The following is a 23,403-nucleotide window of genomic DNA, read 5'->3' as shown; positions in this document are numbered from 1 at the left end:
TAGGTGGTGGTGGTGGTAGGCTGGCTGGTCATCTCAAACCAGAAATACAGAAATCCTTCTTAGAACTTTAAAGTTTATCACATGCGTTTTGTGTCACTTAAGCACTGTGAGAAAACAAGAAAATTATGAAAACACAGTGGGAAACAGATACCAGGGTTCAGCCTCTGTGGCTTTTCGGGATGAGGCCAAAAGCTCTTGGATGGGAATAGCCCAGATTCCACTGAGCATGTATCATGGAAAGATCGGTAACATCACTGTTTTACTCATCTATTTTTTAAGAATTAAATGTCACAGTGCTGCCCACACAAACTATACTCATTGGTGATGGCGGAAACCCCATCAGGTCCCTGCAGTCTGTGAGGTCTGTCCCCACCCACCCCACCACCGGCCCTTCCAAGCCATGGGCATGATAACCGGTGTGGCCCCTTCTCTAGGAACCACCGAAGTCATCCCAGGATTACACTGCTGGGAAGCTACATTGAACCAATTCATTCACAAGCAGTCACGATTAAACACTGAACAGCCATTCACGGAGAGCTTCTCAGGGACCTATCCAGCCGCCATATAGCTACGCACTGCACATCTGTTGAGCCCCCACTACAGGGCAGGTAGAAGACAGGTAGAGTACAAAGCTGGAGTCGAGCTCCACTACTGTTGCAGAAGTTTGCTTGGCTCGTGAAGCTTCAGCCTCACCATCTATAATCTGGGGGTGATGGTGGACCTACCTCAGAGGTCTGTTCCGCTAAGCTTAGTACAGTCAACACCCAACGAACACCACGTCCTCTGAGAGGTGTTCCACTCAGCACCCTTTCACACTGTATCAGATCCCTCTTGGGAAGCTCTGCAGCGTATAAAGTATAAATCCCTTCTGGGGGGCGCCTGGGTGTCTCAGTGGGTTAAGCAACTACCTTTGGCTCAGGTCATGATCCCAGGGTCCTGGGATTGAGCCCCGTGTCAGGATCCTAACTCAGTAGGTAGCCTGCTTCTCCCTCTCCCTCTGCCTTCTACTCCGCCTGCTTGTGTTCTCTCCCTCTCTCTGTCAAATAAAAAACAAAACAAAACAAAACAAAGCAAAACAAAAAAACAAAAACCTAACCTAAATCCTTTCTGGTTTGGTGATCTAACAGCCATCTCTCCCACTGAGCTGTAAAATTCATGAAGGCAGAGATTCTGTCTGATTTGTCTAATATACTCAACCCCCAGAATGGTATCATGTTAACATGCTCAATAAATACTTATTGAATTAATAAACTACGGTGACAGATACATAAGATATAAATGTAAAAGACACAGTAACAGCCCGTATCAAATGGGTCATGGGCCAGTGCAGCAGTTCTCAGATTTAGCTGCGTATCACCTGGGGAGTCATTTTATTATAGTCCCAATACCCAGGTCTCACTCTAGAAGACCTCTTTGCAGGTGGGCCTGAGGGACCCCTGTGTTCATGTTTTAAGTGTTCTTAGGTGATTCTATTGAAAAGTCGGGGTTGACACTTGCTGGCCTAAGGCCAGAGAGAATAGTCACCAGTTACAATACAATGGGATATATGTTCTCATACAGCAGCAAAATGATTTCCCGTGATGACAGAAATGCCCTGGGTCTGTGCTGTCCCATGCCACAGCGGCCAGTCACACGTGGCTACTGAGCACTCAAAATGTGACCACTGAGATTGGGGGACCTGGTTTTCCACCTGATTTGATTTTAATTAAATTTAAAAAGCCATTATGTGACTAGAAGCTACTCTATTAGACAGTAGAGACCTAAGGCAAAGCATACAGGAGAACCCTAACCCGGCTAGGGGTGGCAGTGGTCACTACTCAGCCAGGTGTGCGCCCCATCCACCAGGCAAGAACAATCTCATGGAGGAAAAGGCAACCAAATCGCACAAGTTCCTTGAACTATCTTCCGCACGTACAGGGACAGCCTCTCTCTCCTGCCATGCCAGGACAGAGGTGACCAAGGAAGCCCTTTAAACGGATGAAGCACATCCCTACCAAGTAGAAGAGCCTTTGTGTGAGCAACTGAATGACGTGACTGTGGCCACTGCGGGACAGAGACGGGATGCGTCTTGAGCAATGACTCTGAGGGGAGGAAAAGGAATTACGTGGAGCTACTAGCAGGATAAATAATACAGCCAGCCACTCACAGCTGCAAATCAGAGGTCTCTCTACTGTGGCTCATAAACTGAGAGCCTCAAGCCTAAACTGTAACATTATGGAGAACTGACACTCATTCCCACGGCAGCTAATGGCTCATTAAGCTCTTTAGAAAACTGGGCTGAGACCAGTGCTATTTGCAGAAGACTGAATTAACACAGAGAAGAAACCCATGCCACTGATCTAGCTGTCATTCTTTCCATGTGTGAAGCACCTGTCATGTGGCAGGAAGTCTGTTAAGTGGCCTTAAATGTTACCTCATTTATCCATATGATACTCTGCAAATTAGATATTATTTTCTCATTTCATGGTGAGGCAATTTAAGATTCACAGAAGTTAAGTAATTTGCTTAACTTTAACAAGCAGCAGTGAAGTCAGTGATCTACACTAAGTTTACTTTTCATAAAAGCCGTACTTTATTAAATAGATCTATTATTATTTTAAAAATCCCCATTGTTTTTGGTTTTTAAAAAATTGATTAATTAATTAATTAATTTTAGAGAAAGAGAGATCACAAATAGGCAGAGAGGCAGGCAGAGAGAGAGGGGGAAGCAGGCTCCCCACTGAGCAGAGCCCCATGTGGGGCTGGATCCCAGGACCCTGAGATCATGACCTGAGCCGAAGGCAGAGGCTTAACCCACTGAGCCACCCAGGTTCCCGTTTTTTGTTTTACCCAAACAGATCTGGATGATCACAATCAATGCTTCAATAAAGCCACTTGTAAATAAATTTTAAACATACTTTCACTGATGGACAGTATAACTGCATCCACATAAAAAGGTACATCAATCTTAAGTGTAGCATTTGATGAATTATCAAAAAAAGACTTAATTATGTAATCATCCCCAAATCAAGAGACAGAACAGTATCAGCACCTCAGAAGCTTTCCCTCTTGCCACCTCCTAGTTTTATGCTCCACCCACCTCTCTCCAAATTGCAAATATCTAGATAGGGACTACCATACTTTGGGAGTAAATTAAAATGAAGCTAAGGGAGAAGTTATATAATTTAGGCCAAGACTTAAAACATTCGAAATACCTAAACATTTAAAACATCACTACATAAGCAGGCAATCAACTAATTATCCATCTTAATTAGAAGTTAGTGTGTTCTTGGATATAAAGAAACCAGAGAGGTATCAAGAACCCATGATGCGGAATGGGTTACCAATTAGGCCCAAGGGCTTTGAAGAAGACACTGACAGTTAGGTTTCCAGCTTATTGAGACTACTCATTCCCAGCTCGGATAAGGAGGAGAGATCCATAAAGTATCTGAAGCTCAATCTTTTTTCTTTTTTCTTTTTTTAAAATATTTTATTTATTTGACAGACAGAGATCACAAGTAGGCAGAGAGGCAGGCAGAGAGAGAGGAGGAAGCAGGCTCCCCGCCGAGCAGAGAGCCCCATGTGGGGCTCGATCCCAGGACCCTGAGATCATGACCTGAGCCGAAGGCAGAGGCTTTAACCCACTGACCCACCAATGTTCCTTTCAACTCCAAAATCTTATGACAATTAGGAGTATGAATATAAATAAAATATAAAATTTATATAAAATATGAATGTATGGCATTTACTGAACTCTCCTGAGGTGATAGGCTCTTTACAGATATTAGTTCATTAACTCCCCTCAGCAACAGTAATACCACAATCTGTGCTATACAGAGAGGATGGAGGTTCAAAAAGTGAAGTAACCAGCTTAAGGTCACATTGCTCCTAAGGGGCAGGGTGAGGGTACAAACCCACATAGGTCCAACTTCAAAGCCTGTGCCCTTTCTGTCAGACTCCTGCTGCTATCCCCCCGGGCTTTGTCAGGCTACAGACTACTGCTTTCTCAGACCTTATCTCTGGGTAAGTGAGCTTGTAGGGCATGCAGCAAGGATAACAAAAGATGTGAGTCAGAGACCTTGAAACTCATTTTACATTTCCAAGCCTCTCTTCTTCCCTGGGGCGACAGTACCTACCGTTTCTTGTGGTTAGCCATTATTTATCTTAACTAGGTTTACTTCTTCTTATCCCCAGAAAACACACTTTTGTTGCCAAGAAGACAACCTCTCCGATGCCGCTAAAACATTCAGTGACACAGGTTACCAGGCACGCCCTCAGCCACAAGAATAGACTCTGAATGGCAGGTCCCTCCAGGTCTCAGTTCAACCTCACCCTTTCCCCTTCTCTCTCATTCCCATGCCCAGCACCAATACTGATTTCCAAATGTGTACAGGTAACACGGCAGAGAGAAAGATCCTTATGTGCCTTACCCAGGCCACTGAGTTACAAACAGACCAACTACACAGGAGATGCTGCACAATGGAGAAAAAAGAGAAAAGCTGAATTTCTTTGACCTACTTATTTTTCCTTTTGTACCAAGTCTACTATAAACATAGCATCTTAAAGATAACAGAGAAAACAGTAGACATTATATATAATTCATGCTGTCTGCTTGGTAAGTACTTACCTTGACCGGAATTATATATTGCTTTTACAGACTTCTTCACTTTCTGCAAGGCTGTTCTATCTTGGTCTAGAGCCTAAAAGACAAAAACAGTGGGGAAAGGATGTTGGAACACTTGGCAAATTAAAACTCATTCCTAATGGCATTTATTTTGTTGAATTACCATAGTGGTAGCAAGCGGACATATTTATGAACAGTGAACCATTTCCGAGACTGGAAGTGCCCAGTATCTGAGGAGTCCTGTTTGGGGGTAAATGCAGAGTCGTCCCACAAAGCTCAGTGTTGGGTGAAACTGACAACATGGTGGTCAGTCAGTTACCACCCCAAGCTCTGCACGGGAAAGAAAATACCAGACACTTAAGATAGGGTAAGATTTGCTTCTCTCACTGGGCGAGGGTGGCACCTCGGAAGGGACACTGGCAAGTATAAGTCATGAATGTCACATGTTCACGAGAACCTGATGGTAATTTCAGCCAGAAAGAAAACATTTAAAAGCATGTACTAAGAGTGACGTGAAGATTCTTTTCAGCATTAAAAAGAAAATTATGACATAAGGCCAGGTGTATTTTAAAATTCTGTTTGCTGAGAAAGGACAGCATGGGAGCATGGAAAATGCTACCATGATGCTGGTAGTGCTTTTAAATGACTTCTTAGGTGGAGAATAAACATAATCTACATCAATCTACTTGCGCTGCAAGTTGGGGACGATCTAGGGGGCCGTCACTGCTGATTCTTCACCTGGGGGCTGGATATACAACTGTGCTCTATTCATGAAGACCGGCACTTAGGATATGTACTCTTCTCAGAAGGTGTATTTCAATTCGAAATCAAATTTAAAAAGGGTTGTATTCAATATAGATCTACAAATGGCATGCTGACCTAACTTCTTAAAGTAACTTCAAACCCTTCTCTGCTTCCCGGAGGGTCAAAGATCCAGAGACTGGGAACCCCTGGATGGGGTGTCAAGATTTGGGCGTGAGCAGTAACAGCAGTAATAAGGAACTTCTGACATAGAATTTAAGACCATTCATTGTACACCCACATCCGTGACATCATCTACACCTCAGAACTTCAGAGGAGACAACTGAAGACCACTGAGGGTTAAGTCCTACCCCTGAAGGTCGCATGCAGAGACCAAAGGGTAAATGTGTTGGGAGCAGGCAGTGGTCACTCCCTTGTCCTGCACGATGGTTCTTCCTGCCACTCTAAACCCGTGGCTCAACTGGCTGCTTGCCTTTTCTCCCTGTGGACGCTGCTGGCTGGCAGGGCGGGTACCTGACCTACGCCGGGCTCAGGCTCCTCACAGGTCTTCTGGCTTTGGGAACAGGGACCGCAAGGTGCAGATCCTTTATGGGGGATGGCCTGAGGCCCGCCACAGGTTCTGTCTCCAGCTACGTGTAACAATCTGGCCGGTAAGAATGACAGCCCACACACACAGCACCAGACCCAAGCAGTGGCATTGGAGTCCTGCTCTCCAGCTGCATGCAAGGACCAGGTCCCTGCTAACCTTCCTGTAGATTGAGAGCACCTGACAGTACGTTCCTCTAGCCCCGAGCTGGCTGAAGTGGGGGATTCTATCACTGGCGACACCAGTCCTGAATAACAGGAGAATGGAGGCTTTTGGAGCACCGGCTACACCAGGCATAAGCCTCCTAGAGCAGATATTCCAAGCAGGGGAGATACGTATGCTTTCAGTGTCTTCTCTCTTTGCACAGCTTCTTTATGAAAACTCCATAAAGCAGCAGCTAGGGAGATGTGATAGATGGTCCATGAATTATTTGTAGAGAGGGAGGAAGAGAGGTAGGGAAAGATTAGTTGAGGTGTCCAAATCAGAGAGCCTGAAGGGGGTAAGGTCACATCTCAGATGAACGTCTATCGGATCTCAAATCTAACGGGATGCTGAGGTCAGACTGGGTTTTTGGACGGGAAGAGTGATATGGTCTCCACTGTGCCTGCTGCTTACATGCCACCTCCACACACTTGTCACAGCCACGTCCCACCTGCACTTCTATTTAAAATTTTCCTTTAAACCCATTCACAGCTTCTACATTGTCCATAACTATTCTAAGTGGAAGACCAAGATCCTTACCATAAACAGAAGAAACCCTAAAATCACTGTGTCTCTCTCACTATATAAAATGGTCCTCTGGTTACTGCCTGTGACTGTCTCATAGAACACCTGGCACCGCCCACCACACTTGAGGAAATAGTGTCTCCCGAGGCAGCTTCACGGGAGACAGAGTTTGAGTTAACTTCAAAGAGTTGAGATCTGTACTTTAGAGAAAAGAGGGAACAGAACAACATTTTAGTAAATGGTAGTATGACACGAAGGGGGCTGAGGTGTACACAGACAGCCTCATGTGATTCTCACAAAAACCCTGCGACAGAAGTACTGTTATTAAATTCATTGTATAGATGAGGCAAACAGAGGTTTAGAAAGTTCAACTTGGCGCGCCTGGGTGGCTCAGTGGGTTAAGCCTCTGCCTTCAGCTCAGGTCATGATCTCAGGGTCCTGGGATCGAGACCCGCATCTGGCTCTCTGCTCGGCAGGGAGCCTGCTTTCTCCTCTCTCTCTCTGTCTGCCTCTCTGCCTACTTCTGATCTCTCTCTGCCAAATAAATTAAAATTTAAAAAAAATTATTAAAAAAGAAAAAAGAAAGTTCAACTTGGCCAGGACTGCAGAGCAGGACTCTGAACGCAGGTCCCTGACCTCCTCACCGGTACCTCGTTCTGCGTTCCACCAAGTCTGTGATGAACTGAATCCAAACCTAGAGCCCCATCTTAATGGGGGTGTTTTCAGAGACAAATCCGAGATGAGAAATTAAAAGCCATTTAGGGTGTTAGGAGCATTCAAGGGAAAGAAAGTAACGCTTAAAATAAAGTGCAAATAAGCATTCCTTTAAGAGACTGAATTTAATGGGTTTTTCTTTTGATAAACTGCTTTTGTGGGAAGGACATTTAAAAAACAATCCCAATAATAGCTCCCATTTATTATTTTTATATCCATATTCTTGCCTTTTTTTTTTTTTCCCCCTGACAAAAACCCCAGGCTTTTGAGAAGTAAAACAGCTTGCTTGCCAAGTGACACAAATCCAGGAAGAGAAGAGCCAGCCTCTGCTTTTTCAACCACATGGCTGACCACGGTAGCAGGAGTGTGTGCCCGTGATCCCCCTGGAGCTTACCAATGCTTCACTATTTTTGAGAAAGGAAAAAAAAAAGACCTGCTTCTGGAAGAAAATAACTTATCCATTCAGACTCGGGGAATGATGACCACATAAAGATGGATCCACTCAAACAGAAATTAATGAGTGGGCTTTAATGTCCTGCACAGTTAAGTGAGTTAATGGGTCCAAATGAGCAAAGAGATGTGGAAGATTCTAGGCATAACATTTTATGAGACCAGCTATCTGCTTCCCATCCCCTTTTTTTCCCCGCTGGGGAAAAGTCTCAGAATTAATGTTGAATTTTTACCAACTCACCTATAAATTAACACAGTGTGAAGTTCACATACATACTTTGAAAGGTTATTAATAACATCTGCGTCTGACAGTTCGAGTCACAGTTAGGTATGGGTCACACTTCTCTTTTTCCACTCTAGCATTTGGCCACTGGCACAAAGGAGCCCCATGAAATGCCCTTCCACAGGCCCCAGTTGAAGAGAAGCAGGGGACGCTGTCGCTCAGTCAGATGGGGGTCCCCTCCAGAATAACCCACGTCTAAATGTGCTACAAACTGCCAGGCAAACAACAACTGCAGGGACAGCCTTTCAAATGTCCTATGCATAAAATTATGTAAAGGCTAAGAGAAAAGAGGCAGATAACACAGGCTATGAAAGTATTATATTTCCCAATGTTAATATACGGACCTGCATTTCTAAGTATGCATCTGAAGTTGAACTCAACTCAAAAGAGCGCATGTGTGTGTAAGGGGGGGGTGAACTAACAAATAAATGCATCCAGGAGAACATGCTGATCTCTAATAACAGAAGAGTACTTTCCCTATCCCCAATTCTGCAAGACAGCAACTCTGCATTCTCTCCATTACTAATGAGCAGGGGCTTTAACGTAGAGAAGCACTCCCGACCTGGAACTGGAGACGGAGAATCTTCACTGTTACTTCACAGTCCTATCAAGTCGGGTCATGTGAACGGGCAGAGAAGGCACAGGCTGTTGCCACGGTGAGAGAGACCTAGAGGAGCCATGCCAACAGGGGCCTTACAGGAGAGCAGGCCACCAGAGGGACTCAGAAATGTTACACAAACCGGACATAAGGACGCAGAATGCCTGAAGAGTCTGAGGCCACTCAAGGTAGGGCATGGAACCTTTTGTACCCCTCCAGGACAGGTGACATCCCTCCGTCACAGAAGAGCACATGTTCTCAGAGATGCACAGGGATCCAGCCCGGCTTACTGCCAGCTCAGGATATCTGCACTAGCAGGTCCCTTCTTCCCATGTACTTCTTACACGGCCTCAGACTAAAGGCCCCTTCGTCCAAAGACCTTTCCACCGTCAACCTGTAGCAGCGCACGGCCTCAGCCTGCCTGGTTATACTCTCTGCTGCACTTCATGCGGACTCTTCCATGATGCCACCGCATCCCAAAATGATCCCGTTTATGACTCGTTTATTTTTACTGTATTTATTTCGCTGCACAAAAGCTCTACAAAGGTAGGGGCCCATGTAACCTGCTCATGGCTAAATTCCCATTCCCAGTGCCCAGCAGATGGTAGATGCTCAAAAATGCTTATGAAACTACTAATGCCCGAATAAATACTCTCAGGTATTCTAGAGCCACAAAACAGAGAAGTAAGCAACACAAGACTCTCCTTGAAACTGGCTGAACAAAGTAAGGTTCCGGACGCAGAGAATGTGGCCCTCTGTAATCCTTCCCCTAACACTTCTGAAGAGCCCGAGTTTAAATGGCTGTATACGTGACAGGTCCTCTTTTTGGAGATAGAGAGAGAAGACCATACCGTACTGAAAGTAATGGTTTAACAGGGGAGACAGAACTTACACATTCCAGGTTAATTTTCCACCTTAAAATATTCTGGCAACTTTCTTAAAGAACATTTTACTGAAATACGATAGACTTCTGTTAAATGAGCAACAGGAGCCCTATTGTTATTCAGTAAGATTTTCTATTTCAGAATTACTTCCTACGCCTATGGCACCTTCTCTTCAATATACTCAAGTGGGAAAACTATATTTATTTTGGGTAAACGTGATTTTTGAAAATAAACGTTAGTCTTTGGACCTATTATCTTATGCATACATTTAGAAAGGAAACAGTGGCTGTCAATAAACCAGCAGCACAGAATTTCTCAGAGATGTGCCAAGGTAGACAGCCATCACCCCACCCTCCAGGGAAGCTGAGAGCGGAATGTATTAATGTGCACCTGGAAGTGGCCAGCACAAAGCCTTGAACCGAGCATGTGCTCAAGAACAGCCAGCATCAGCCCCGTCCCCCGAAGGTGCTTCTGAGACAGAAATTCCTGAAATATATGGAGTGAAAGCAAACTATCTTTGAAACAAGTACTCCTACTAGCAGAGTGATTTCTTCAATGAAAAAAACCTTTTATTTACTTGGAAAAAAGTGGGGGGAGGGAATGTTTCCATTTTCCCACTTTTCAGTCGCATTCAGAGAGTAATTGGTCTTCTAATACCCAAGAAGCAAATGTTCTCCTTTTGGGTACTTCCTGTAACAGGGAAAGCAAGGGAAGGCTACTTTCCCCAAATTGTGGTTCATACCTGATGGCTTCAGCCTTCAGCTTACCGGGTGATCATGCTCCCTTCGGGGAGGAGGGAGGACTGGGGAGCAAAGTGCTCTGGCTACCGGAGAGGCTGGATGCCTCATCAGCATCGGCATGAGGCCTCTGAGGATGAAACAGAGACAGAAGCTCTCGCACAGGCTCACCGCCAAATCAATACATTCATTATTTATCTGTTTTAAGGCCCCCCACACGAGGGCGCATAAGTGTGCAAGTGTAATGTGAGTCAGAAGTAAGCCCAGAAAGTAACGCAGAGCACTGTGAACAGAGGCGCCAGAAGAGAACGACAATGGAAAATAACCGTTATCTCCAAAAAGAGGACAGACTGGGCAAACCATGCAAGGATTTGCTCTGAGGATCATCCAACTTGGGTTTTTACAGTGTCATGTACTTGCTCATCCAGTGACCGCCTAGTCCACACTGAACAATACTCTGAGCCACGCACCGGTCAAGTGTGCCCGCTGAATACCGGATCTGTCTCTGCTTCCCTGGCCTCATGCCCCCTCCCTCACTGCCACCTGCCACAGCAAAGCAACAATGACAGAGCGTGTGCTAGTATACATGGGGAGCCCAGCACGGCTTTTAATAAGACTGATGAAAGAAGTTATTCAAAACTATAAATCCTTACTACCCTGGTTATCCACATCTTGTAGTATTTCACTCTTTACCTTGGATTTTCGATGTTTAGGTGCCTGTGTCTCTTCCCCTACTGAACCAACTAAAAGCACTGTCAGGATAATACTGATATATTTGCTTCTTTCTGTACATAAGATGCTTGGTTAGAATTTCCTGAATTGAATGAAAGAGACACACACACACACACACACACACACACACACGAGGAAGGATGAATGAAGTCCCTGTTCTTATAATAAAATCCAGGACCCTGCAAGGCCTTATGTGATCCAGGCCCGCTGCCCTCAGACTTCTGTTCCCACACTCTCTACTATGCATGTCTAGGCCACACCAGTGATCATACTGAACCCACCAAGCTTGTTCCCATCTCAGAGCTTTGGCAACTACTAACATTGTGCTCCACAAGCTCTTCCCCAGATCTGAAGGGGCCTGGCCTGTTCCTTCTCTCTCTCTCATTTTTCTTTCAATGTCCACCTCAAATGCTAGTAGCATAGACCCAATTAACTGGAGGGCTGAATGTATGAGGGACTGAGAATCCCCCCGTGACAGCCACAGCACAGCAGCAGTTGGGATGAGATTCAACGAGGAAGCAACAGCACACAGCATCTGCAAACGGGGACGGTAGCAGCAGCATATACGAAAGGAAGAGGTAAAGATGTTAGCCTTTGTTAGTTTCAAGATTAATATGAGTTGAATGAGGCTACTACACAAGGGGAAATGATCAACTTAAAATAAAATTCAATTTGCATAACTTAGCCAAGAAATGGAAAGTTGACATGTTGTCCACAAATAGAGGTTTTAACCTGTTCATCGGTATTGTTTTAGGTTATAAAAGGTGTCCTTAAGATTCAGAGCCTCTGATATTCATACAGATTTCAATCAGAAACACTAATGTCCTCTACTGCCTCTATGGCTGGAGGGTGGCACGGGGTGAGCTTTGGCCCATAGATGCTAAAGATCCCTGTGCTGTCAGTGACTCAGGATTTGGCCCCACTTGGTAACTTATCTCACAGCTCAGATCTGCAGCAAACACTCAATGTTCGCAATATTCACTGACTGATTCTAAGGATCTATTCCCTGCAGGGAAACACCACCGACCTATCAACCTTCCAATCCAAAGAGAAGATACTGCATAAACCTGTAACTCACAGAAGTCCACTTTCCGGGGTGTGCATAGATTACCATTAGGTGTGTAAACATCTTTAGAGCAGGGGCTATGCCAGGCCTAGTGGAGGAGCTCAAGAAATATCAATCACAGGAATCTGCCTCTATATTAAAAGCATCCAGAATTAAAAATGTATAGAAAAGAACAATACTCACAAAATGCTATTTATTTCTCCTGAGCTTTTAATTTTAAAAACGTAAGTGTTCATTCCAATCACTCAAAGGAGGTACCATCTTAACTAATGTAAATACAGCAGCATCAGTTTTTGCTTGGGTGATGCATATAGAAATACTCATTTTCTTTCTTTCTTTCTTTTTTTTTTTTTTAAAGATTTTATTTATTTATTTGACAGACAGAGATCACAAGGAGGCAGAGAGGCAGGCAGAGAGTGGGGGGGGGGGGAAGCAGGCTCCTGCCGAGCAGAGAGCCCGATGCGGGCTCAATCCCAGGACCCTGGGATCATGACCTGAGCTGAAGGCAGAGGCTTTAACCCACTGAGGCACCCAGGTGCCCCAGAAATACTCATTTTCTAACCTCCCCAGGGTGCATCCTGTTTTGCAAAAGTCAGTCACGTCTATGAAGTATCGATGAAATCATTATCTTTGTGAAGGCCAAGGACTTTGATGAAAACCACCAAGCCTGCAAAGGCAACCTTACCGGAGTCCACTATGCAATGTAGACGGAGGAAGCTGAGCAGGCAGAAGAGCCTGCCTCCCTACCCCATCCTCCAGGCCTCTCCTCCTACAGATGAAACAAGCTGACCCAGAGATGGAAACTGTCCTCCGAGAAAAGGGAGGGCCTAAGTCATTTTCATATTCAGTACTCTCGTTTGGTAAACCACTCTGCCTCCTGCACTGATGTCAGGATCCAGCCATTTGAACAAAGAAAGTGGAACAGATCTCCTTCAATATCCTTAGGGTTAGACCAGTTGTCTTAAAGAAGTACAGCCATCACATCATTTCATGATGAGACCCTAACCCACCTCCAAGGGTAAGCCAAATCTTGCTTTTCTTCATGAAGCCCCATCTCTGCCCCTAACACCGAGAGTTCTTGCTGTTCCCATACCACCTGGCACTAGTTACCCTCTGGTAACTACCATCTACCTACCAATTGTCAACAGGTCTAGGTGTTTATCAGTGGTCATGGAGCCAGATGCCATCCCAAGAAGTACGACAGGATGGCTACAAGCCCAAGCGCAGAGGCCAGGGAGACCCCACATTGTACACAGATGTTTCCTTCTTCTCTTCCGTTCCCTCCCTGTCCTCAGATTCTTGTATTTGCTCATTCCTGCCTCTGCTGTCCCCCATACTGACGACAATGATGACAAAATATCATGACCATGTTTTCTACACAATATCTTATTTAATCCTCACAGGGATCTTTAAGGAGGCTTCTATTACCCACACCTTACCGATAAGGAGACTGAAGCTGAGATGGTCTTAGACCCCACAGTTGGTCAGAGACAGAGCCAAGACTCAAAACCGGGTCTTCTGGACCTTAAAGCCTGTACTCAAGTGTCGTGCACTCCAACCTTCCAATGTGACGCACTGAGGTCTACAGGATGAAGAAACCTTTAAAAAAAAATCAGTCGGCGGAGGGGCGCCTCGCTGGCTCAGTTGGTGAAGCACACAGCTCTTGATCTTGGGGCTGTGGATTAAAGCCCCACTCTAGGTACAGAGATTACTTGAAAATAATAAAAAGTCCTTAAAACAAATCAGCCAGGGACTCCGTAATCGAGCCTCTAAGCAACTTCAAAACCCTTTTCCCTCCCATTCTCGGAGTTCTCTGTGAAGAGGCCAAAGAGGAACTGACTAGCAGTGCTTTGCGGGAAAACTCAAGCAGCTCTTTCAGGAAGGGACAGGACAAAAAGCAAAGTGGGAAGAAGGCAACCTGCAGCAGGTCAGGCGTGAACTGCCCATCGACCATTTCATGTCGCTCCACCTGCTATGTACGGTGCTTGGCATTGTGGGCGTTAGTCAAAACCACACAGTGGCTTTCCACTGAGCCTCGGGTGTAGCCCAGAAATGGCGGCCTCTACGGACTTCATGACCTAGGACCTACACACTTGACGCCGGGCATCATTTTCCCGAAAACCGATAGTTGGTGTGTGTTCCACACACAGGATTCGTGCTAATATGGAGATGCACAGGCTTGTGAAAGCTTCCAGGTGCACTTAAAAATACCTGGGACTTATTGAAAGACACCAGTGAGAGTGACTGGTAGAAAAATCTTTTGAAAAGAAATAAAATTGGTTGACTTATCTATCCTTGGGGTCAGGAAAGAAAACAAGAATCTGAGGGAGAGCTTCCCTACCTGGTATTTTTAATCCAGCTCTGGCCCACAGAAAGGTCACTTGAGTATGCAGGCCATGCCGAGAAATGTGAGGGGGATGAACAGGAACCCCTACCAACTATGTCCACCTACCCACAGCTACCTGCCCCTCCTACATGCCAAGAACCATCTAGATAAAGGGATAGCTGGCAAAAACGAGACCCTTCTCTTCTTTAAAGCAGATGACAGAAAAGAATTGAGTGTAAGCAACACTTCTGAAGAGATATGCTTGGTGTTTAGAAGCCCCAGTGAGTCTAGGTGGCCAAAACCACACAGAGGATAAGGATTTGGGCAGCATTCAGACCATGTAGGAAGGAAAAGCCAATGCATGGAGTTTGGTTTTTCTTCTGAAAGCAATAGTTAAAGACAGAGTCCCTGGGGTTTTAGAACAAGGTGACTAGTCCTGCCCTTCAGAAAAACGACTCTGGCTGTTGTACTGGGAAGGGAAGGTAAAGAAGCAAGGTTGGAAAGGGAAGAGCCAACAGGCTGGGTATTTCACTAACGTAAATTCTCTTACGTCCTTCTGTTGTGGCTCAATTCACTTCCTCCTTTAGGACCACACCGCAAACTTAAGGCTTCCTCCAGAAATACTTACTCCTTCCTGTTTCGCACCTGCTCATCACCTCAAGATGCTAGACTCTAGGTTGCACCCCTCCCACCTAATCCTTTATATCCAGCAAGCCAGGGAATCCCACCAGTTCCACCGGGGCAGCAGTTCTGGAACCCATCCCCAAGGCTCCTTCCTTACAGCCAGATGTGGTCATGCCCTAGCGAGATCCCTTTATGGTCTCTGAGGGACCCCACCCTCACCCATCACCCGGATGGCAGAGCAGCCTTTCTAAAATAAAAATGCGACGGCGTCACTCTCGCCTTAGAACCTAGAATAAAGCACAAACCCGTGCACAATGCCTTTTTCCACCTTACACCACACTGCCCTCGGACCCCCTTGGTCTTCAGCTCACTTTGTAATTCCTAGCCCTCCAAAGTAATGGTGCTCGAATTTTGGGTCTCTATTCCAATTCCAGTGATGCCAGTTCTCTCCTTTCTCAATAATACTCTGTCTTTCGTCTTCTTAACAATCTTGCATACTCATACTCAACCTTAAGATTGGGTTTTACCACCTCTTCTGTGAACCCCTCTTCCCCTTCCTGCCGAGACACTCTCTTCAGCCCCTAGTGCTACGAAAGCACTTATCATAAGGACTTTTTTCTTACACTTCTATCACCAACAAATGGTAGCTGTTAAACTTTTAAGATACTATACATGTATTTATTTTCATTCCCCCACTGTAGGCCAGCTTCCTGACCCCATCCCAGGGCTGCATGTGCTCAGGTGACCTCAATGTTCATAGTGGGCAGAGAGAATCCCCTGCAGGACCCTGGGCACCAGACATCTAACTCGGACTCTGCTCATCAGACCTCTCAGGCTCACAGCTTCCGTATGAATAAATCTAGAAAAATGGTCCACACACATCTCTTCTGGCTCTGACTGTCTGAAAGTCAAATATTTTCATGTCCTAGGGCCATTACTATTCAACTCTCTTAGCTTGTTAGATTTTAAGTGAAAGATGGCTTAATTTTTTAAAAAGTATCAACAGTGAATGGTTTCAGGGAAGGACCACACAGATAAGATTTCTATGTGATTAAAAGATAAACCACAGTTTTGGTTTATCAGATTCTATCAGATTTATCAGATTCTAATTCCAGCCATTTTTGTTCTTTGGGTAGCCCCTGTCCTCTAAGAAATGTTTTGAAAAGGACATCTTGAGTTTGGTATTCAAAGACTCTATCAATTACATAAAACCAGCATTACTATGCCTTTTAAAAGATTTAAGTCAGAATAAGTGTCCAGGGCCAAAAAACTGGTAAATGGCAAAACCAGGCTTTTCACTCTGTGAAGTCTAACTCTAAATTTGATCTGTGTTCTTTCTGCCAAATCTGACTGTCTAATTTAATGACATGCTTGATTCCCCCTCCTACCATGCCCAGGTATGCCGCACTCTAGGTTTTCTATAGACTCATGTGCCCAGCTTCTGAAGACAATTTCAAGGGAATACAAGCCATAAGCCATCTCTTGTGTATTTTCCCAGACCAACCTCAGCGCTGTGGACTGCAGATCTGATCACTGTTGGTAATGTGTTTTACAAAGAAAGACCTAATTTGACAGAAGAGATCCAGAAATGCCAGTTGCACATTTGCATGAAGATGATTACTAAAAACGAATGGCTGTTTTTCACAAAAAAAATTGATCAGGTTGAAAACAAAAAAAGTGAATTAAAGCAGAATTCCCCACACTGTGATCTGTAGAAAACTGTTCAGAGATAGTAGAAGGTACTCTTGGGGAAAAAGAATTTGCGACGACTTTGGAAAATACTATGTGTTAGCTGTACCTCTTTTTTGGAGATAACCAATGCACAACAGACTATCAAAGACTGGGATATTTTAAAGACATGGCTTTTTAACTTTACAACCCTGCAATTCTCAATTAAAATAATTTAATAATTAAAATCACACCTAATCAGCAATGTTGTTGGGACATCAATATAGGAAACCCTATTTCAAACAAACAAACAAACAAACAAACTAAAAAAGTTTGGGGCACTCAGTAGGGGGTTGAGTTGGTTAAGTGTCTGACTCTTGACTTCAGCTCAGGTCATGATCTCAGGGTCATGAGATAGAGCCCCACACTGGAGTCTACACTGGGCCTGGAGCCGATTAAGATTTTCTTCCTCCCTTTGCTCCACTGCGAGTGTACATGTGCTCTCTCAAAAAAAATCTAACAAAATTAAATCTCAAAAAATATACTATGTGTATCGGTTAAGGAGGCCTCATGATAAAGAGGCCAATGCAGACAACAGATACTATTAGAAGACAACAGATACTATTAGAAGAAGACAAATGACTACAATAAATTTTTAACAAAACTAAGATGAACTAAGAGGGAAAAATAATTACAACAACAGAAAAGGGAACAAACTTGACATCTGTAACATATAATTAGTATGTGGAATTCTTATTTTGCTGCTGTAGAGAGCTAGGAGAATAGGAGGACAAAGAGGCCACAAGAAACTGGAAACAGTAAATATATGCAAATAATTTCAAACACACTAATGATTTTTAAATTGCAAGTAAAATGATACTAAAGTGTCCCTTTATCCTAACAGAGTTATAACCAGTAGGAAAAATGATACAAAATAACGAAGAGGCTTCAGAGAAATAGTCATAATTGACTTAAAGGATAAACTGTATTCCAAGTCACAAAGCTGCTCTTATATTTGATAAGAAATTCTGCTCTTGATCATTCCCATCTAAATTACCACCACTCCCTCAATCATAAACCAACAGAAGATCCCATAGAACACGTCACCAGGTTTTATAGTATGAAAGGCTGGAAATAACCTATATCTGATGACCGGGAAATAGCAAAGTAAGATATGAAACAAACTGGAAGGTTTATTGTATGGCCACTAAAACATAAAATTAGCAACAATTAGGATGAAGAAAGGACTGCCAGTTATTAAAGCAGCTGTTACGTGTTGTGTGCAAATATTACACTGTACCACTATTTAGGATGTAAAATGACATGTATTGCAAAGATATGAATTTTCTAGAAATGCAAAGTTTAGAGAGGTATACAGGGTGTTTAAAAGCTGTGGCTACCTAGGACTGTTACAATTAGGAATTTTTTTTTCTTTTAAAATAAATTCCTTATATAGTACTATAGGACAGACTTAGTACTTAAAAATTGTTTTAAGTATTTTAACAGTGTCTTATAATACATTAAATGCCTGTTTCTTCCTAAACAATTACAAAAGACCCAGTAAGATGTTAACTTTCATAGAAAATGAGGGAGAAATAGTACATACTCTCAGTAATTTCCGTGTTGCCTTGCAAACTGTACATTTAAAAAATTAGTAGAATATTGTGTTTCCAGAGCTCCTGTCTGGGGCCAAAAAGAAAACTATAATCACAGCAATTACCTTGTGAACCTCTAATTTCTGTTGTAGTTCTAAAGTTCGGAGTAGCACACCCACCCACAAGCTCCATGCTTTCATCTTGAAGCAATTTCAGCTCCATTCTTGGGAAAATAATAATTATAGGTACAACAAGGTATTTAAAGACCAAAAAATAGTCATGCGAACACCATTTCCATGTTATACCATAATGAGAGCTCCTTAAAAGAATTAAAACCTAGACCGGAAAGGCATTTCCTGAGTCACATCTTTTCAGGATCCTTAGAATTTATCAGGATCCTACCTCAGAATAGGAGTCTTTGTTAGCAAACACATTAGGAACCACAGGGCTAGTAAGAGCCTTTTAACCTCCTACCAGCTCTGAAGTTCGACAGTGCTTTACTCAACTGCATGTCTGGGTCCTGACCTGATTCAAAACACGCCACTGATGGCTCTCAGTCATTTAGGCTGGGTCACACAATTTTATCTAAAATGGAGAGTCACGGGGCACCTGGGTGGCTCAGTAGGTTAAGCCTCTGCCTTCAGCTCAGGTCATGATCTCAGGGTCCTGGGATCGAGCCCCGCATTGGGCTGTCTGCTTGGCAGGGAGCCTGCCTCCCCCTTTCTCTCTGTCTCTCTGCCTACTTGTGACCTCTATCAGATAAATAAATAAAATCTCTAAAAAAAAAAAAAAATTAAAATGGAGAGTCACGTAAAAGCTGACTAGATGCTGGAATTTAAACATGGTGGTTAAGAACACAGAATGGAAGCCATTCTGCCTGGGGTGACATCCTAGCCCCACTACTAACTACGCAACTACGCAACTTAACCGAGCTGTGCCTCAGTTTCTTCCTCAGTAACCCCTATGACATAGTTTCGTGGATTAAGTGAGGTGATCTAAGTAAAGGAAGCGCTCAGGATGGTGCTTGGCACAGAGGAAGCCCTCAACAAATGTTAGCTAGGATTTGCAGAGACAGTACTCTGATTTATTTTTTTCTCAGGCTCCCACGAGACATATAATTAGCAAGGACAGTTTTTACATGGCTGGTGGTGCTACTATAGAAGGAAAAGAACAGGGAGATGTAGATATAAACCTTTCACTCAGATGAGCTCTTTAGATCAGTGATCTCCCGAGGAGGCATATGAGATTTTCCATGGTGGTATGGGAAGAAAAATATTAGAACTTGTATTTATATTGTTTTATGTCATATAGAATTATACAGTACTACCACGAAGGTTATGTATGATGTATATGTGTCGATATATGTGCCCATGAAATGCATGTGCAAGAAGATTTTACAATGGACATGCCCAAAGCTGAGAAACCACAGCTCTGTTAATGAACATTAGATTTTTCTTCTCTTAAGTAAGAACTGTGCTGTGGGAAATGGGAGTAAGATCCTCCCAGAATGCAGCTCAGGGCTGTGTGCAGTCTGTATACAGAGAAGATGGTTCCACTGTCCAGTGTGTAAAAGGACACACTGTGTGAAAGGTTTTCCTTAAAGTAGCAGAAACCAATCTAAGGATATTTATATGGAAGAGATGGCATCCAGGGCATTCACATTGTTCTGAAATAGAGCAATACTTTGTATTTTCTTGTCATTTTTACTATTTTGCATCTGCTTTTCCCAACCGCCCAAATAATATCACAGTCTTTCCTAAGGTGACTTTTCCTAAACCCATCCGGGTAATAAATGCTGTTTTAAAACTCAAGTCTCCCAAATCAAAATTTAATTTAAAAAAAGGATTCCATTCACAGATGTTCCAATACCTTAAAGATATACTATATTGCTAAAAGCAAATAAAAATGGGTATTTCTCCCAAGTCTGCTGTTTTCTACCACAAGGCATGAAGGATACACACTTTACCGGCAAAAACTAAAACAAAACACTTCAGAAAATTTTGGATTTGTCTTTGAACATACTGAACAAATCAGAAAGAAACATTCTGAATTTTACTTAGCTGTACAACTCTAAAATACTGTTTTCTTTCTTTTTTTTTTTTTGACTTCCCAACCTTGTTCATGGACAACTCAGTTCATGTTTATTCTATGTAAACAAACAGTTTTGCATGCAGTTTATATTCTGCTTTTTAAACTTAATATTATCCTGCAAACATTTTTGCTTATTTTTCTGCACAGGCCAATACCACTACAGTAGCTGCACGGCCTTCAATCCCCCTGATACGTATGTCCTTTGTCTACCATCCGATTCCCGCTGCTGAGTGAATAGCCAGTTTTTTAACCTCCATAAATAAAGATATTTATTTTTAAGACTTACTTGTTAACATGGTTGTCAAATAATGAAGCTTCTTTGAATAAGGGTGATTTTCAGTTGTGTGTTTTTAAACATGATTATGAAATACTAGCAGCACTAATGATAATCTCTTACCGTATTAATAAATTCACAGGCCACTAAGTCACAACATTGACAAAAGGTCTTAAGTCTTTGACTTCTAAAAAGCTGTCACATACCAGAAATGTCACAAAGATCTAACTAATAATCCTCTTGCAAGTTACCGGGGATTGCGATTTAGGATAGTGGTTAACTCGATGTGTAGCCACCTTAAAAGAGAGCAATGGCTAACACAGACCACCTCCCCCAACCAGAACACTCCCTGCTCCCACACACAATGTTGGTCCTTAACGTGCACCCTTTCAAATAAAGCTTCCTCAGGAAGCCCAGTGCACCCTTTCAAATAAAGCTTCCTCAGGAAGCCCATTTGGATAGAATGTCCTTAGCAGAGGAATGCTCAGAGACCAGGGACCTATCGATAATAATGTGACTCGAGGAAAACAGGCCTGAGGTTGGTAGGAGAGTCTGCTCTGAAGCACAAAGGAGTATTATGCTCTACTGGGTATTGTTTCCATAAAGGTAAATCTTCCTGTTGACAAGAGCTTAAGTAGTTTTCTATAAATCAAGCCTCTGAAATTAAATCTTATTTCCTCAAAGATGCACATTAACATTTCAGAGAGGCTTTCTTCAACTCGCGTCAAGTTGTGTTGTTATTCTATCACAATGAGTCCTTTTATAATGTAAATGATCACCCGCCAGCGTTCAGACTTTGGTATACCAAACTTCATTGAAATGGGGCTGTATCTACCGAATATTGGGGGAAAAACCATCTCCAGTCTGAATTCACTGATCTGACAAATATCCAGTGGGAACCGCGTCCCAGAGTCAGGAAATACAGAGATGACCCCTGACCTCAGGGATCGTGATGAATTACCTCCATCACATTTATTAGGTAGCTGGACACAGGATGTTTTTAAACATGAATGCTTCCCTGTAATATGATATTTGAGGATAAGTGTGCCAAGGCAAAAATGTATTCACCTAGAAGTGAAGCATGTAGAAAATTCCAAAAAAATTTCAGAAAAATACAGCCTGAAAGAATGATAAAGAAAATTCAAAGTCTTCTTGAGAAATACATCAAAAAACTTTTACTAAATGACATTTTGTGGACTGAGCTACATTGTTAAGGAAGGGGCAAATTTCCTGTGAATGATTTGTTCAAAAGTGGTTTCCGCTTCAAATATCAAAAATTACAAAATTTGTAATTACAAAATTACAAATTACAAAAATACAAAAATAGAGCTGCAGCACTAAGGGCACTGAGAAAGCATCCCAGCTTATGATGGATGGTTTTACGTATTTGCTGCTGTTTTCCAAATGTCTGTGCTGTTTCTTTACTAGAGTCACACGTTTAGTGGACACTATACTGGACACCCTCCAGGGAAGCTCCCCCTCCAAAAACTTTGTAGCCGCTGTGGTGCCACCCAGCACAATAGCCAGTGACAGTCTGCGATCTAGATACCCCAGAGATTCCCAATGACTCCACTTCTCAAAAGGGAACAAACCGCTCTCCCATTCTCCAATGACAAGGCCCACTAAGAAGAGACAAGTGGTTCAGACCCAGACCTGGGCGAACCCCGTAGAGTGTGGCTAACAGTTTGCGTGGCACAGCTCTGAAGGACCTGGTGATGTGGTACTTCCTTCCATGAGCTTTCATCTGACAAAAAGTGTGGTCACGTACAGGGTGGTTCTAGGGTTTTTATTTAGAATATCCTTAAATTTGAGAACTCTTCGCTTAGATCAGAATTTCCTGAAATCTGAGCCAAATTAACCTGTGAGACAAAAAGTATCCGCAGTCAGTAAGTTTGGGAATCCCTCCCCAAACCCCGCCATACACGCTTTGAAAATTCAGAGAAAATTAATACATTAAAATACCATGAGATTCCGGTTTAAAAAAATTTTTTTTTAAATTTAAACTTTAACAAAGTATTTCCCAAACTTATTTGGCCTCAGAAACATACTTCCCACCTCTATCCTTTCTTAGAAGTGCCTACTAATGTCTCAGAACCAGTTCTCCACACAATACAGTTTGGGTAACACAGACTTGGATCATAATATTCCAGAAAATCTGTTGTAATTTAGATCAGAGAAAGCAAATGGGTGGCTCACAGTCTAAATTCAACTTGCCTGAGTTTATTTTACATGGCTTGCATAATTATCTTTTGTAAATTCTGAATTAGCTTCCAAACATTTAAAACTTGGGAGATTTAAAATAAAAAGTCAGAAGTCCAACCTTCCCTATAAAATGCCTTGGTTGAGCTGAGCTCACTTTTCAAGAACGATAAAGATCAGGACCTAAGGAGGAGGTGCCAGTCACTCTTGCCCAGCACTGGCGCCAAAGTCTCCTATGGATCCTGCCTGTGTTCTGGGCGCTGGCTCGGGATGGAAGTTGTTAGGGCATGTTTAGGATGCTCATGGAGAAAGTCAGTGTCACTCTGCCCAACCCCCTCAGTCTTTCTCCTCCATGAAATGCACGGCCCAGTTGGTGTACCGAGGACAATCCCCCTTTACACACATGGCCCTGGTATAAGTAACAGAGCCACGCCCACTCCTGCCCCATTTGGAGAAGTTATGTGGTCACTGGAGCTATAAAGCCT

General features: G+C 43.2%; 1 protein-coding gene across 2 annotated transcripts in view; it reads right to left on the bottom strand.

Moving 5' to 3' along the window:
• The window catches only part of ASAP1 (ArfGAP with SH3 domain, ankyrin repeat and PH domain 1), a 351,004-nt gene that overhangs the window by 148,122 nt on the left and 179,479 nt on the right, over window positions 1-23,403 (bottom strand). For both annotated transcript variants that reach the window (XM_082719724.1, XM_082719725.1), the window contains exon 4: window positions 4,607-4,679. In XM_082719724.1, the coding sequence (XP_082575850.1) occupies window positions 4,607-4,679 (73 nt within the window). The remainder of the gene's footprint in view (window positions 1-4,606; window positions 4,680-23,403) is intronic.

Source organism: Mustela nivalis (assembly GCF_964662115.1).
Source record: "Mustela nivalis genome assembly, chromosome: 2".
Lineage (NCBI taxonomy): Eukaryota > Metazoa > Chordata > Mammalia > Carnivora > Mustelidae > Mustela > Mustela nivalis.
The sequence above is the reverse complement of the archived record's forward strand: the minus strand, read 5'-3'. Positions and strand labels throughout refer to the sequence as shown.